The sequence below is a fragment of the Erinaceus europaeus genome, chromosome 8 (assembly GCF_950295315.1).
Source record: "Erinaceus europaeus chromosome 8, mEriEur2.1, whole genome shotgun sequence".
NCBI lineage: Eukaryota > Metazoa > Chordata > Mammalia > Eulipotyphla > Erinaceidae > Erinaceus > Erinaceus europaeus.
The window spans coordinates 22,198,101-22,213,929 of NC_080169.1; the positions used below are offsets into that span (position 1 = coordinate 22,198,101).

Consider the following 15,829-nt stretch of genomic DNA (forward strand, 5'->3'; position numbering starts at 1 on the left):
GCCTATAGCAGGGCCTGGGAGGTGGTACAGTGGACAAAGCCTTGCACTCTGAAGGTTAAGGTCCTGAGTTCAAACTCCAGCATCCCTTGGGCCAAGTGGTGGTCTGGTTCTCTCATTAATAAATCAATTACCAATAAAATAAATAGACAATAGAAAAATATGCTGGGATCCTTCCAGGTTCTCACCCATGCCAAAAAGACCATGGTGTGGGCTTGCTGTCTAACAAGCAAGGGGGGGACCATTGTCTCTCTTTTTTCTTCTCCTTTAGGATTCATGCAGCAACTGGAATTAATTTTCTCTAAAAAGAGACAAATGTGTCTATAAATCACCCTCCTCCAGGCATGAAAAAGAAAAAAAAAAAAAGACTTCAACTTCAAACAAGAGAAACAAGCTGCCTTGCATTCACATAATTAACTTTTCTTTAAAAGTATTAGTCTTTTTCAAGGCAGTAGTGACTAGTGAGATTGTTCTTGTGCCTGAGGTTCAGACACACTTTAAAATCTTACCCAGTGGACATGGCCTAGCTAGCTATAAGTTAAGGGGAAACAGCTCTCATGGCAGGGAGGTGACAGGAGGGTGGAAACTGCCCATTGTTCTCCAAGCATGCGCTTTAAGCTCCAGCCAGAGAAAGATTTCAGTGCCTGTGGGTGGCTATGGGAGTGGATGGACTCTCTTGCAGGATGGCATGCAGGGCATGAAGTTAAAAATAGTCATTGCTTCTTGATCAGTAGGTAAGGTCTGACTCTCCATAGAAGCAGTTGTGTAACCGTGGCTAATTTCAGGGCTGTGTATAGGCAAAACGTTCAAGCTATTTAAAAATGAGTGAGCTTAATAGGCTGCTTTATTTTCACCCATAAGAGTGCGTCCTGCTGGCATCACAGAGTCTGACAACCTTTATTGAAATCACCACAGTCCATTGGGTTCTGGAGGCAGGCTCCCAGTAGGCAAGAGCTGGGCTTGTTTAATTTATTCCCTACAATGTGATACTAGGCACAGAGTTTAATGAATATTACAGAGTGGCTTGATGCAAGGCTGTGACTAAGTAAAATAGACATACTCATGATGTTTTTTTCCAGTTACTTTCACAGCCTTGCTGCAAGGCCCCAGGCTCTGGGGAACCTTCTTTTCAGCCCTTTCTTATTCATGATCACCCGGAGTCTTGACTTCCCTTCTCAGCTTCCTCTCCTCTGCTTTACGTGGCTAACCTTCTACTGCATTCCTCTTTCATTCTCATCATCTTCTCCACCGTGGCATGTTGTCAGTGTACTACCCATGAGAAAGGATCAACTGAGAATTAATTAAAAACTATTCCCAGCACAGATGTATTCAAATAAAAGGTGGTGCCTAAGCCATAAAAAATGATTTGTGGGGTCCGGCGGTGGTACACCTGCTTAAGCGCACATAGTATGAAACGCAAAGACCTGCACAAGAAATCTAGTTCAAGCCCCCGGTTTCCCATCTGCAGGGGGGTTGCTTCACAAGCAGTGAAGCAAGTCTGCAAGTGTCTATCTTTCTCTCCCCTTCTATATCTTCCCCATTCCCTCTCAATTTCTCTCTGTCCTATCCAATAAAAACTGGAAAAAAAAGTCTCCAGGAGCAGTGGATTCGTAGTGCCTGCACAAAGCCCCATAACCCTGAAGGCAAAAATAAAAATAAAAATAAAAATAAAAAAAGAAAGAAAGAAAAGAAAAGAAAACCATTTGAAGATAACTATACTGGCAGTCAACATGTAATCATTTTACATAGGCCTGTGCCATCATCCAGTTATCCCAGGCTTTTGATCATTACATTTGGTAACCAAAGAGGCTTCTTGTGTGTGTATTTGAGTGGGAGGGTAACTAGTTTCTCTGTCGTATATATAGATCTTGAGACTATTGAAATTATAATGGCAGGTATGAGGCTAGGCACTGCTTCATCAGTTGCCTTGTTTAGTCCTTACACCTACTTGACAAAGCCAACAGTGTTACTGTCATTTCCATTTTATAGGTTTAAGTACTGAGGCTTAGAGAATTAGTTCTTCCTGACCAACTCCACCCAGTCATGATATGAACCTAAGCAGCTGGACTTAGTTTATGGTCAAGGAAGTTTCTAAGGAGGGTAGTTTAGATGTAAAGATGCTCTCTGAAGTCTGGGCTCTCACTCTTTGAAACTGCACTGACCCGAAGACCTACCTCTTCCCAAAGACCAGATTCACTTTCCAAAAATTGGAGTTATGCCTCTCCTTTGTTCCATACTTTGTGAAGACTTTCTAAAGGTCACCCACCTTCTATAAACAGGAAAAAAAAAAGAAAACATTCTCTGGTTTCTTGGATGTTTCTATCTTTGTGGCCAAGACTTAGTTTTAATCATAAAGGCTTGACTTTGATCATAAAGTTTTGTGGAGTAAATGCAAGTTTCAAGTGATATAAAAAGCTTGAAGTCTCTGGAATGCAATTATTCCTCAAAGCTTGGAACCTGCTGGATTTTATTAGATAACATTCAAGCTGCTTTAACTTTTGAGTGCAAGACAAATGTCTATTTTCAGTAATGTTCATTTGCACTTGCCAACATTTTCTTTCAGGATTGAAAACAAAGTTGCGACTATTTAATGAGTTTAAAATGTGAAGAATCAAGGTTTAAGTTGTAATCTGAAGATCTGAGCTGAGACATATGGAAGTGTTTGCAAATTGTGCCTCAGGCTTTTGGATAGCATACTTAAGTCAAATCAACACATATTTACCAATTCCTTAGTTGTATGGGAAAAAAAATGGATAAATCAGAAGTCGTAAACTTTGCCTTATGATCTACCATGCTGCAACAAATAGCATGGTTACAAATAGTACCTGGTTTAGTGAGATGTCGAGGTTGGTGACAGGAAGTGATGAACTACATCTTTTATAGGGCTTCAATCTCTGAATTGTATCTATAGTGGCAAATAAAAGGCTAGGTTGGCTGGCTCTGGCCTAGTAGGTTCACACTTAATTTAAAAGTCAAACTATCTGTTATCTCTTTAAACAAAGGGGTTCATTCATCTGGTTTAGTCACCTGGCTTCAGATTGGGTTTCTCCAAAATTAGCATCAAGGTTGGGATGAAGGGAATGGACATAGGTGCATCCTTTTTACCTATGCTTGCCATGGATGAATTCTTTTTTTTTTAAGAAGCATTCTCTCAAGCATGAATAAGAATGCAGTATTTGGAAAGCAGCACATACCTTTGCATAAATTTATGTGACTGGAAATTGGACATAGATCAAAATGTTTTCTCTATGTGTCTTTTTCTGTAGGTTCTGCAAGTCCTCTTTAAGCTCATATTCAAGAAAAATAGATGCTTTGATAAAAATCATGTTTTTGTTAGAAGCCATATTTTTTTAATTGCAGCAATGTGGTCTTGAAATGAGATGACGCATGGTCTAGAAATGTCTAGGAAGTTGAAGAGATTACCATAATACTGAAGTTCAAGCTATCCTCATGCATTCATTTTCTGAACTGGCTATTTTAAGGCCACACCTCCTTCTTCTCTCTCCACAGAGCAAATAATGGTGCTGAGTGAAGTAAAATTCCACCCCGAGGCTAGATGAAATCAAGGTTGTTCTTGCTTAATCTTGGCCTCTTGGCTGCTGTGTGGTATTACTCAATTAAACATGGCATTTTTACCATTTTGTGGAGATATATATATATATATATATATATATATTTGTTATATTGATTGTCCCACCACTACCTTGGTCTGTATTGGGGTCAATGAATAGACACAGAACTGCTCTGACTGTTGGGAACCAGGGCTTGGGTTTAGTGATATCTGTGCCCTGGTTTTGGTCTGTTGCATTAAAAAAATTATATATATATATATATATATATATATATATATATATATATATATATATATATATATATATGTGTGTGTGTATGTAATTGAGATAAATCAAAAGGAACAGGGGGAGAGAGAGAGAGAGCGCGAGAGCGCGCTATATCACTGCTTCACTTGCTGTGAAGCTTTTCCCCTGCAGGTGGGAACTGGGAACTTGCACCAGGTCCCATCCCTGTATGGTAGGTAACATGTGTGTACCTAGCAGCCACATAATGTTTACCTAGCAGCAAGGCAGAAAATAGATAGGCCTAGGTAGATTTATTTTCTTTTCTTTCCTTTTCCCTTTTTCTTCTTTCTGTTTTATAAACTTTGTTAAAAACGAAGACAACTGAGAGTAGTTTAAACAATAGTAACTGCTAACATATGTGAAATTCTGTAAGAGGAGATTGTTTCCATTTTAGTATCATTCTCTGACATGATTTTCTTCTTTTGAAAGAGGTGACTGAAGCCTGATTTTAGATATGAATTTTTTTTTTTCTTAAAAGCAATTGGGTGGTAAGGGCACAGTAAGTCTGCTATGAATATTGTTGAAACATGGGAGAAGAGAGATTCAGATGGGGTACACAATTACAAGTTTCTTTAAGTCCAATTTCATTGTGCTTTTACACAGCTGGGTAATTAACTGAGCATTACATTCCCTCTAGACTATTTTTACAAGTACATTATGCTCCTAACATGATTTCCATCAGGCTGTTCCAAACATCATTTAAGACCACAGAAAGATCACAGACTAAGATTCAAAACTAGTATTCTACTGTGATACTGAGAATTTTTTCTCTCTTGAGAGAACTAAATGATTGAGAATGGAATTATGAGATTCTTATGTAAGAGGGAAACTAGAGGTTTATTGCTTCTTTAAGCTCTGATAAATACAAATATATATAAACACACTCTAATGTTTGTGGTCCTTATTGCCAGAGATAAGCTCAAAATATGAGAACCATGGGAACAAATATACCTAGCAAGAACAATGCTGAAAACTACTGCTTTCAAAACAGAAGATTGCTGTGTTGATGTCTAATTTAGTGGAAACTATTTTGTTAAATATTCTCCTCACTTGAAAATCTCTGCAGAATTTTAAAATAGTATGGATTTAGATAGCTTCTGGCACTCTTTTCCATTCTGTTGATAATTGTTTTGAAGTTGCTTTGAACTTTTATGAAGCCAGGGTCAATCACAGGCTTCAGGGGCTTCCGAGGCCAGTTGTGTTGCCCACATTGGTGAGCAACAGCAAGAGATCAGAGAAACCACAGCCCTAAGAAATGTGGTCATTGTTATTTTTATTTCTGTACAAGACAGAACTCAAAACCAAAGCAAGAGTTCATGAAATTTCAGGAGACTGAAGAGATAGCACAGTGGTAATACAGTAGACTTTTATACCCGAGAAGCTAAAGTTTCAGATTCAGTTCTTAGCACCATAATTTGGAGCTGAGTAGTGCTCTGGTCTCTCTTTCTCTCTGAATGTCTCTCATTAAAACTATATATATGTCAAAGCTCTGTTAGTTGGCATATAGTAGTGCTGTGCTGGGGATTGAACCTGGGACCTGGAACTTGAACCATCAAAGTTGGTTGTATAAATCTCTGTGCTTTCTCCTCCTACTTTAAATAAAAAATGTTAAAAACGATAAAAGTAAGTAACATGAAAAAAAAACTTAGAATCACTATTACAAATTTCAAGGGATCATACAGTCCATTTTAATCTGCCAGGCAGCCACAACTATATTCAACACCCCCCCCCCCCCCCGCCAAGAAACATAGGGCTCTGTGGAAACTGAATTAAAATAAAACATATTTGAAGCATTGTTTGATTGTCTTTCAAAATGTTTGTGTTGGTTAGAGAATCATTAAATTGAAAATATAAATGATTCAGGAATTCTAAGCAAGTTGGATCTTGTAAAAAAATAATGTGTCTCAGCAAGGAGAATGAAAATAATTGAAATTTCATTATAAGGTTTCAGCATCCATTTTTTCATATAATAATTCTGTATAATTGTCTCTACTGTGTGGCAGCTTGAGCCACCCAACCAGTGAAAGATTAATGACAATGGCAGGGAAGGATTTGTCACACTGACATAGGCAAGGAAGTATATAATAGCCGTTAGAAAGCAAAAAAATGAGATAAATGTCACTGTTAGGTTAGCAGATGTGGAGTCTTCACTGAGGATTTTATTTGGAATGTGGTTATGAAACTACCCAACTTGTTGGCTTTTCAAGTATGTGGTGGGTTAAAACAAGATTGGGTCCCTGTTTAGGGGACCCAGACTCATTGTCTATTCCTGGACTTTTGTCTGAAGCATGAGTTGATCTGAATAGTAGGAGGTTTGGAGGCAGCCTAGTCTATATAAAATACCTAACTGAAATGCACTGGCTTCTGATCTCATCACTGTAAGATGCAGGAAAACAATATTAATCTTAAATTAGTTCAAATTAAAATAAGTAAAATAGCCTGGTTTATAGCAGATGCCCAGAAATTGGGTGTTCTCTTTAATTTCCTGCCTGGATATATCCCAGGTGGTCACAAAGGAGAAATTGCTATAAAAATGTGAATGTGCTGGTCTAATTTTGTCATTACTACCTACATAGAAATTTCAACAACATAGCCTTCCATCTCAGAAAGAGCGAAGAGAAATTCCCCTACCCCTAGGTCCTTTAAAAAGAAACTTGGGTGATAGGGTAATAATATCACTGCAAGTTACACTTTTTTTTTCTTTTTAGCATTTGTACTCATTTCTAGGTGAGAAAAAATGTTTAGAAATAATTCTATTTAAGTAATTCTCTTATTAAAGAGTTTTTTTTGTACCTGATTGTGTATTAGACAATATATACAACCTGAGAATGATCATCCATGAGATGGCAAAGTTCACTTTATCATACTTGAATCAAGTTATCCATAACATACTTTCAAAATACATTGTAAAGGTCACAAGAACAAGTTTATACTATATTTATTTTATGTCACCTCAAGTATCTTCATGGAAATGAAGGCTGAAGGATATATCTTTTTTTTTTATCCCTGGGCGTTGTGCCTGCACTACAAATCCTCTGTTCGTGGAGGCCATTTTTTATTTTCCTTGTTACTGTTGTTATTGTTGGACAGGACAGAGAAATCGAGAAAGGAGGGAAAGACAGAGAGGAGAGAGAAAAACACCTGCAGACCACTTGTGAAGTGACTCCTCCCCCCCTTGCAGGTGGAGATCTGGGGTCTTGGACTGGGATCCTTGCGTGGTCCTTGTGCTTCACACCATGTGCGTTTAACTCGCTGCACTGCTGCCCGGTGCCTGAAGGGTATATCTTTATTCAAAATATATTTGCGGGAGTCGGGCTGTAGCGCAGCGGGTTAAGCGCAGGTGGCACAAGGACTGGCATAAGGATCCCGGTTCGAACCCCGGCTCCCCACTTGCAGGGGAGTCGCTTCACAGGTGGTGAAGCAGGTCTGCAGGTGTCTGTCTTTCTCTCCTCCTCTCTGTCTTCCCCTCCTCTCTCCATTTCTCTTTGTCCTATCCAACAACAATAATAACTACAACAATAAAACAACAAGGGCAACAAAAGGAAATAAATAAAATAAATATTAAAAAAATATATAAAAATAATAATAAATATTTGCTTTTGTTTAACAACATACAGAAATTTTATTCAGTATATGTCCATTTGTTGTTCATAACAGAACTCACACAGTAAACCAAAATTTAAACCTGCAAACATTTTTACATATTACTATAATGAAGTCAAAGTATACTCATGAATATGAACAAATGTTGTTTTGATTCAATTTTTTTGCCAAAATAATTATTATTGTACAACAGAGCTGCATCTATTTATACCTTAGGAAATTATCTTATATTCTTACCTTACTAAAAAAAAAAAAAGCACTGAGCACAGGAGATGCAGTCATAAATGAACCAGATATATACCTTTGTATTCCTTTCTCTGTTTTTTTTTTTTTTTTTTTGCCTCCAGGGTTATCATCGAGGCTCAGTGCAGGCACTATGAATTCATTGCTCCTGGCGGCCATTTTTCCCCCAGTTTTTATTGGATAAGACAGAGAAAAATTGAGAGGGGAGGGTGAGATAGGGAGAAAGAAAGACAGACACCTGCAGACCTCCTTCACCATTTGTGAAGTAACTCCCCCTATAGGTGGGAGCCTGGAGCTCCAGCTAGGGTCCTTGTGTGGGTCCCTGCACTATGGTCCTTGCACTTTTTATAAGCATCCAGGTGCATCCCCCACCCACCCCACCCCTTATTTTCTATTCTAGTCTAGGAGGGTGGAAATAAAAATACTAGTGGTATATAAGTAAACATCTATTGGAGAATGATAAAGGAGGGGATGGGAATATAAAATGTCAAAAAAAAGTGTTAAAGCTCGAAGGAATTATGTTAAGTCAGATAAGCCAGAAAGAGATGGATGAATATGGGATTATTTCACTCATGAGCAGAACTTGAGAAATAACAACAGGGGAAGCATATTGTACAACTTGATGTATCGCACCAAAGCAAAGAACTGTGGGGAAGGAGCACAGGAAGACGTGTGTGTGTGTGTGTGTGTGTGTGTGTGTGTGTGTACGGGATGATGGACCTAATTTGGAGGTGAAAGTGTTTTGCAGTCACCTGTCTATGTGTGGTGAGAAGTTGTACCCATGTGCCAACAGCTAGGCTGCAAACCATTAACTTCCCAACTAAAAGATAACTAAAAAAAAAATTGAAAAAAAAAGGTTAAGTAGGGTGCGTGGGAGGCTTCAGTTAAGGAAAAGATGGAGTCAGCCATCTGAATATCTGGAGGAAGAACATTCCAGGTGTTGGAAAAAACTAGTGCAAATACTGCTATGAAAGGCATGGGATAGATGAGCAACAGGGCAAAAACAGACAATGGAGTGAATATATGAGATCCTCTTAGTCCTTAGGCCTCCTGAAAAAGCATGTTATTTTTAGTTTGAGAAGTCATGAGGGGATTTAAATGGGGGGATGGCATAATTTGACTTATATTTTAAGGCACCATGGTCTTGAAAACAGACCAAGTGAGGATAAAGGCAAACACAGAAAATTAGTTAGGTCTGAGAATACACTGGATTACAGAAATATTTAGATAGATTAGGTAGACTTGAACAGACTGGCTGTTAGATTTTGGTGGAGTGTGAGAGAGAGATATAAAGAATGGTACCAACATTGTTTGGTCTTAACCACTAGAAGAATTGAGTTGTCACTAGTTGAGAGAGAGAATACAGGAGAGCTCATATGAATGTTAATAATAGACAAGTGGAGATGCAAGAAGGCAACTTTATGATGAAAAAAGGTACAAAACTATTTTTTTACATTTATTTTAATTTTTATTTATAAAATGGAAATATTGAGAAGACCATAGGATAAAAGGGGTGTATACAGTCCCCATCACTAGAACTCCGTATCTCATCCCCTCCCTTGGTAGTTTTCCTATTCTATTTTTTTATTATTATTTATAAAATGGAAACATTGACAAGACCATAGGATAAGAGGGGTAAATTTCCATACATTGGCCACCTCCAGAGCTCCACATCCAATCTCTTCCCTTTATAGCTTCCCTATTCTTTACCCCTCTGGGAGTATGGACCCAAGGTCACTGTGTGATGCAGAAGGTGGAAGGTCTGGCTTCTGTAATTGCTTCCCCGCTGAACATGGGCATTGGCAGGTCGATCCATACTCCCAGCCTGCCTCTCTCTTTCCCTAGTGGGGCAGGACTCTGGGGATGCAGGGCTCTAGGACACATGGTGGGGTCCTCTGCCCAGAGAAGTCTGGTTGGCATCATGGTAGCATCTGGAACCTGGTGGCTGGAAAAGAGTTAAGATAGAAAGCAGAGCAAATTGTTGACTAATCATGAACCTAAAGGCTTTTCCAGCACCATCTGAATGCAGATTTATTACCGTGATTTTTTATGGAGGGGGAGGTTGTTCACAAACTATTATGAAATTGATACAAAAAAAAAATCGTGTACTGAAAGAAGTTAGAAATGAAGGTAAGTTCAAGCAGTAGTTTGAGTGACTAGTAGCTGCCTATTCCTTTCTTATTTTAGTACATGCTAATTTCAAAATTTGCATCATGATACAGATTTAAAATCGTTTGAGGCATTTTATCTTTCAACAAAACCTTTAATGGAGTTTTCCATGAAGAAAAACCCTGTGAGTGGCAGAATTGTGTTCACTGGTCCACATTACTTTATTTTAGAAGATTCATTTATTGTTTATTATTATTACACACCAGAATTATAACTTGCCTGTCATTTAGTACAATTAAAGTGTGTGCGTGAGAGAGAGAGAGCCTTTACTATTGTGAAATTTACAAGGTGAGCTAAAGAAATACATAGTGTGCCTTGTGTAGAAATGCCATTGCTTTGTTTTTATCTGAAACAGCTTATCTATGTCATTTTATGCATACCAGCTTGTGAGATTCTGTTTTAATATTTACCCTTCTCAGTCTTATGCAGGCAAGTATGTACCAGCCATTGCTTACTACATCCATATCCTCAACCCCAGAATGGACACGCAGATCAACCTGAAAGGAATTGCTATTGGAGATCCATATTCTGATCCTGAATCTGTGGGTGTCTCTCCTTTCCTTCCCATTTTGTTCCTTAAGGAAATTAAATCCCTTTTGATCAAATGAAAGGCTCTTTTTTTCACCGTAGTGATCTAACTGGATAAAGAGAAATAATATTACCCAGTTGATTCTCTAATGACTTAACTGTTTTAATTTTTACCAAATGTTTTAAAGTGTCAGTTTACGATGGCAGTCTAATGTAGCAATAAGTATGCTCACGTGTGTGTGTGTTTTATGTGTCTGTTGGTATGTTGTGCATATGTAATGTTGTGTATGTGGTGCATGATTGTCTTGCTTAGCTAATTGCAGCAGAGGATTGACAAATTACAAAAGTTTTTTTTTTTAACCAATTGAGTATACTTCACTAACTTCTTTTAAAAAATATTTATTTACTTATTCCCTTTTGTTGCCCTTGTTTTATTGTTGTAGTCATTCTTGTTGTTCTTGATGATGTCATCTTTGTTGGATAGGACAGAGAGAAATGGAAAGAGGAGGGGAAGACAGAGTGGGAGAGAAAGACAGCTGCAGACCTGCTTCACCACTTGTGAAGTGAATCCCCTGCTGGTGGGGAGCTGGGGGCTCAAACCAGGGTCCTTATGTAGGTCCTTGCGCTTTGCTCCACCTGTGCTTAATCTGCTGCACTACCGCCGACTTCACTAACTTCTTTCCTCTCATTGTGACATTAGTATTTGTCTTTTTTCTTCTCAGATCATAGAAGGCTATGCAGCATTCATGTACCAAGTTGGGTTGTTGGATGAGAATCAGAGAAAGTACTTCCAGAAGCAGTGTGATGAGTCCATAAAATACATAAAGGAGAAGAAGTGGTTTCGTGCCTTTGAAGTGAGTTCTGGGGTCTGCATTGCCCTGATGCAATGAGAATATCTGAGGAGGGTCCTAGAAGCACTACGATAGCTCAGGCTTTGCTGTTGGTTTAAAAGAAGGTATATTTGTTATGTTGTCCAAGATCAGGAAGCAAGTGGGTGGGTTGGTTAAGAAGAAAAGAACTGCCTGGGTTTCTTTGGATTTACTCGGGGTATATTTTAAACCTGAGCTCACCTCAGGGTGTTTATTTAGCTGTGTCTTTCATTAACTGTTTTGATTTCCTTAAATGCTGTATCAGCCCTAAAGGCACGCTCTATCATAAAGAAATCAGAAGAAAGACAACCTATAAAGTGGATGCATATGCTTCAACATATGCTCTAAACCTTTCAGAAGCTTACCATAGTACACACACAAGGCTTCAGCTGGAGAGGTGACCACATTGTATAACAAATGTCACATGTGTCTGTGTTTCAGGAACAAAGAGCATGAAGTATAGTAATCCGAAACTTTTACAAAGAGCCAGTGGTATTTGTAAATATTATTACATTGCTCACTCTAAAATTGAATTTAAGAATTGAATAATATGAATCTATTTCACCACTCCGCCCCCTTTTCTGTTGTTATTTAAAATGTAAAGCTATACTAAATACTAGGATACTGGAGGTTGGGTTTTTGCCAATGTAGACAAAGCACATGGGATAATCTTCTTGGGAGATAGAGGGGCTTAGACCTTTAAAATGCAGCCATTGTGTTCAACTTTAGTAAGTATAAGGTCAAGGTTGAATTTTTTAAATATTTATTTTCCCTTTTGTTGCCCTTGTTGATTTTCATTGTTGTTGTAGTTATTGTTGTTGTTATTGATGTTGTCATTGTTAGAGAGAGAAACGGAGAGAGGAGGGGAAGACAGAGAGGGGGGAGAAAGACAGACACCTGCAGACTTGCTTCACCGCCTGTGAAGCGACTCCCCTGCAGGTGGGGAGCCTGGGGCTCGAACTGGGATCCTTATGCCGGTCCTTGCGCTTTGGGCCATATGCACTTAACGTGCTGCACTACCGCTCGACTCCCCTCAAGGTTGGATTTTAAAGACACAATCTTTTCATTTTGGCAGCTGGTCTCCTAGAACCATTTGTTTAGAGCATTATGGTTCTTAAAGCTGATATTCATTGTCTTCTAGATTAGTCAATTTCAGTCAAAATGGGAAACTTAGAAGTTTTGGGAGAAGACATACAAAGAAGTTGTCTGGGCACATGGCCTATAGTCCTCTCAAACAATCACTACCTTTGCTGTGAATTCTGAGCACCAAGAAAGAGATATGGAGCTCTTAGCCATCACTCAGGACATTAATCAGCAGCTCCTCTTTTTGTGTCAAGACACCCAATAGGACTGCTGAGTGTAGTGTCAGAATGTCTTTTAAAAAATTTTTTTTATGTCTTTCCTTTTGTTGCCTTTGTTGTTTTATTGTTGTAATTTTTGTTGTTGTTATTGATGTTGTCGTTGTTGGTTGTTGGATAGGACAGAGAGAAATGGAAAGAGGAGGGGAGGACAGGGAGAGAGAAAGAGAGACACCTGGGGGGTCGGACGGTGGCGCAGTGGGTTAAGCGCACTGTGGCACAATGCGCAGCGACCGGCGTGGGGATCCCGGTTTGAGCCCCCGGCTCCCCACCTGCAGGGGAGTCGCTTCACAGGCGGTGAAGCAGGTCTGCAGGTGTCTGTCTTTCTTTCCCCTCTCTCTCTGTCTTCCCCTCCTCTCTCCATTTCTCTCTGTCCTATCCAACAACAAAGCAACGTCAACAATGGCAATGATGGCCGCAACGAGGCTGCAACAACTAGGGCAACAAAAGGGGGGAAAGATGGCCTCCAGGAGCGGTGGGTTCATGGTGCAGGCACCGAGCCCAGCAATAACCCTGGAGGGAAAAAAAAAAAAAGAAAGAAAGAGAGACACCTGTAGACTTGCTTCATCACCTGTGAAGTGACTCCACTGCAGGTGGGGAGCTGGCGGCTTGAACTGGGATCCTTATGCCGGTCCTTGCTTCACGCCATGTGCGCTTAACCCACTGTGCTACCGCCTGACTCCCACATTTAGAATGTCTTATGCATACACAGGAATACATAGGAAGGATAGATCTTACCAGGAATTGGTAGGATCATTTAAAATCTTCAGAGACAGTATTGTCAAGACTGGTTCCAGGCTGTTCGCTATGGGCAGAGAGGATGAAAAGGAATAACCTTTATAATTTGGGGTTAATATCAAATTTTGTAGTGCATGAGAGCAACATGCAAGTGAGACATATGACATGTTTTTGAGGAAGTGTATAAGTATTAAGCAGTGTCAAGAGCAAGAACATTTGAAGGATCCAAAGGGGTGAAGAAAGCAAAAATATGTGTGTGTGGCACATGATGCAGCAGGCTGTGTTTTCACAGGATTAGTGAAACTGTTGAAAAGCTTAGGTGCTATGTGTATTCAGAGATAATGAGAAGATGGCCCCACAAGTTCTCTGTCAAACCAGATTCATTGAAAACAGTCTTTTTAAAAAAAAAAAACACCAAAAGAATCTCTCAAAATATTACAGGTGCAGGATATCTTTGCCTGTCTTAGTTCAATATCATGAGTGATTAATTAAATCACAAGAGAGTTTTTCAAGGGGAGTTGGGTGGTAGTGCGTGAAGCACAAGGACCGGCGTAAGGATCCCGGTTCAAGCCCCCAGCTCCCCACCTACAAGGGAGTGAAGCAGGTCTGCAGCTGTCTATCTTTCTCTCCCCTCTCTGTCTTCCCCTCCTCTCTCCATTTCTCTCTGTCCTACCCAACAATGACGATGACACCAATAACAACAACAATAATAACTACAACAGCAATAAAAACAAGGGCAACAAGAGGGAAAATAAATGAATAAATAAATAAACTTAAAATAGAGGGCTTTCCAAAGGAAATTAGACAAAATGCAACTTAGAAAAATAAGCAGCTCATAATGAACAGGGTGTTTCTTTTCCTTTCCTTTTCTGGTTTTTCCTTTTCTTTCCCTGTTTCTTTCCATTTCTGTTATTTTATTTTATTTTTATTTTATTGCCACAAGTATTATGGCTGGGCCTCAGTGCCTGCACAAGAAATCCACTGCTCTCAGGAGCCTCTCCACCCCCCCCCCCCACTTTTTTTCTTATATAGGGCAGAAAGATATTGAGAGGAGTGAGGGAGATAAAGGAGAGAGAAAGAGAGACACTTGTAGTACTGTTTCACCACTCAGGAAGCTTGCAGGTAGGGAGCAAAGGCTCAAACCCAGGTTCTTAAGCATGTTAATATGTGCACTCAGCTGGGTTCACCACTGCCTAGCACTGTGAAATTTCCTCCAACCCATGCAATAGAAGACTCCAGAAAATCCTGAAACTTCACCTAGAGGACACAAACATCAAAATTACAAGACTTAGTAAGCCTTAGTAATGAAACCTGTATGACTCTGCACTCTTAGAATGACCAAGTTATTCTAAGAGCAGTAAATCAGAGAGGGAAGGAACTTTAGCAATCATCTGCCTCTATACCTAAGCTGTTATTGACCAGGATACTGACAGACAATTAATTACCAAAGGCTGTATAAATGAGGTTGTGACATGCTTAGGGCCAAAATTGTTCATACCTGTTACTGCTGAATCCAGTCCCCAATATTTCTCCTGAGGTAATTTGCATATATTCACTAAGAAATCCTGGGATGTCTTAGCCATTCTGCAAGATACCCAGTTACTTGATTGCTGTTCCTGTATTGTCTTCTCACCATGACCTTTTCCTGGATCATAGAGTTAACTTATTTGTTTGACAGCGGAGAGTCTCTATTCATTTCGAATCCAAAGTCACTCTTATTTCTAGATCCAAGGATGCTGAAGGTCATTTCTAGAAACCAATTCCAAAAATCCTGCTTCCATTCAGAAACCCTGATACCCCACAATGCCCCTTCTGGGAGAAAGAACTGGATAGAAACACTTCCTTTGGACTGAACCTGTCATATGGGTTCAGGGTTTGGGCAACCGATAACCACCATTGTGTGTGTTTGAAAGGTGATCATTTATCTCATTGCAGCTCTGACCCAGGTAATCCCAGCCCTGCACCATCTGCCCAATCAGATGCCATGACCCTGAGCGGCAGTGGTGCTGATAAAGTATATATTTATTGCCACTATATTTTCTGCAGTGATGACTTCTTTTCTCACAGAACAGTTTTTTTAACCTATTTGTTTATTTTGATTTTATTGGAGGCTTAATGGTTTACAGTAGAGTTCTGAACACATAGAAACAGATTCTCATCTCCCCTTGATTGGTATCCAGGAGACACACCAGAACTCCAGTGTCCTTCATCCTGTCCTTTTCCCTTCTTTCCCAGAACCCTTTGCTTTGGTGCAATATGCCACATCCAGTCCAACTTTCACCTATGTCCTCCCTTACCTTTATTAAGTCTCGCCAATAAGTTACACCATCAGGAATTAGACTTTCTCATTCTGGCTTGTCTCAATGAACATGATACTTTCAAGTTCTGAGCACAAAATTTCACAGGATATAACATCATCATTATTAACAGCTGCATAGTACTCCATTGTGTATATGTACCACAACTT

At 39.5% G+C, this 15,829-nt stretch overlaps 1 protein-coding gene across 3 annotated transcripts in view; it reads left to right on the forward strand.

Annotated features, from left to right (window-relative positions):
- The window catches only part of CPVL (carboxypeptidase vitellogenic like), a 161,303-nt gene that overhangs the window by 76,155 nt on the left and 69,319 nt on the right, over positions 1–15,829 (forward strand). For 2 of the 3 annotated variants that reach the window (XM_060196033.1, XM_060196034.1), the window contains exons 8-9: positions 10,289–10,411; positions 11,120–11,251. The exons of the other annotated variant lie outside the window; for it this stretch is intronic. In XM_060196033.1, the coding sequence (XP_060052016.1) occupies positions 10,289–10,411; positions 11,120–11,251 (255 nt within the window). The remainder of the gene's footprint in view (positions 1–10,288; positions 10,412–11,119; positions 11,252–15,829) is intronic. 3 annotated transcript variants of the gene reach the window in all.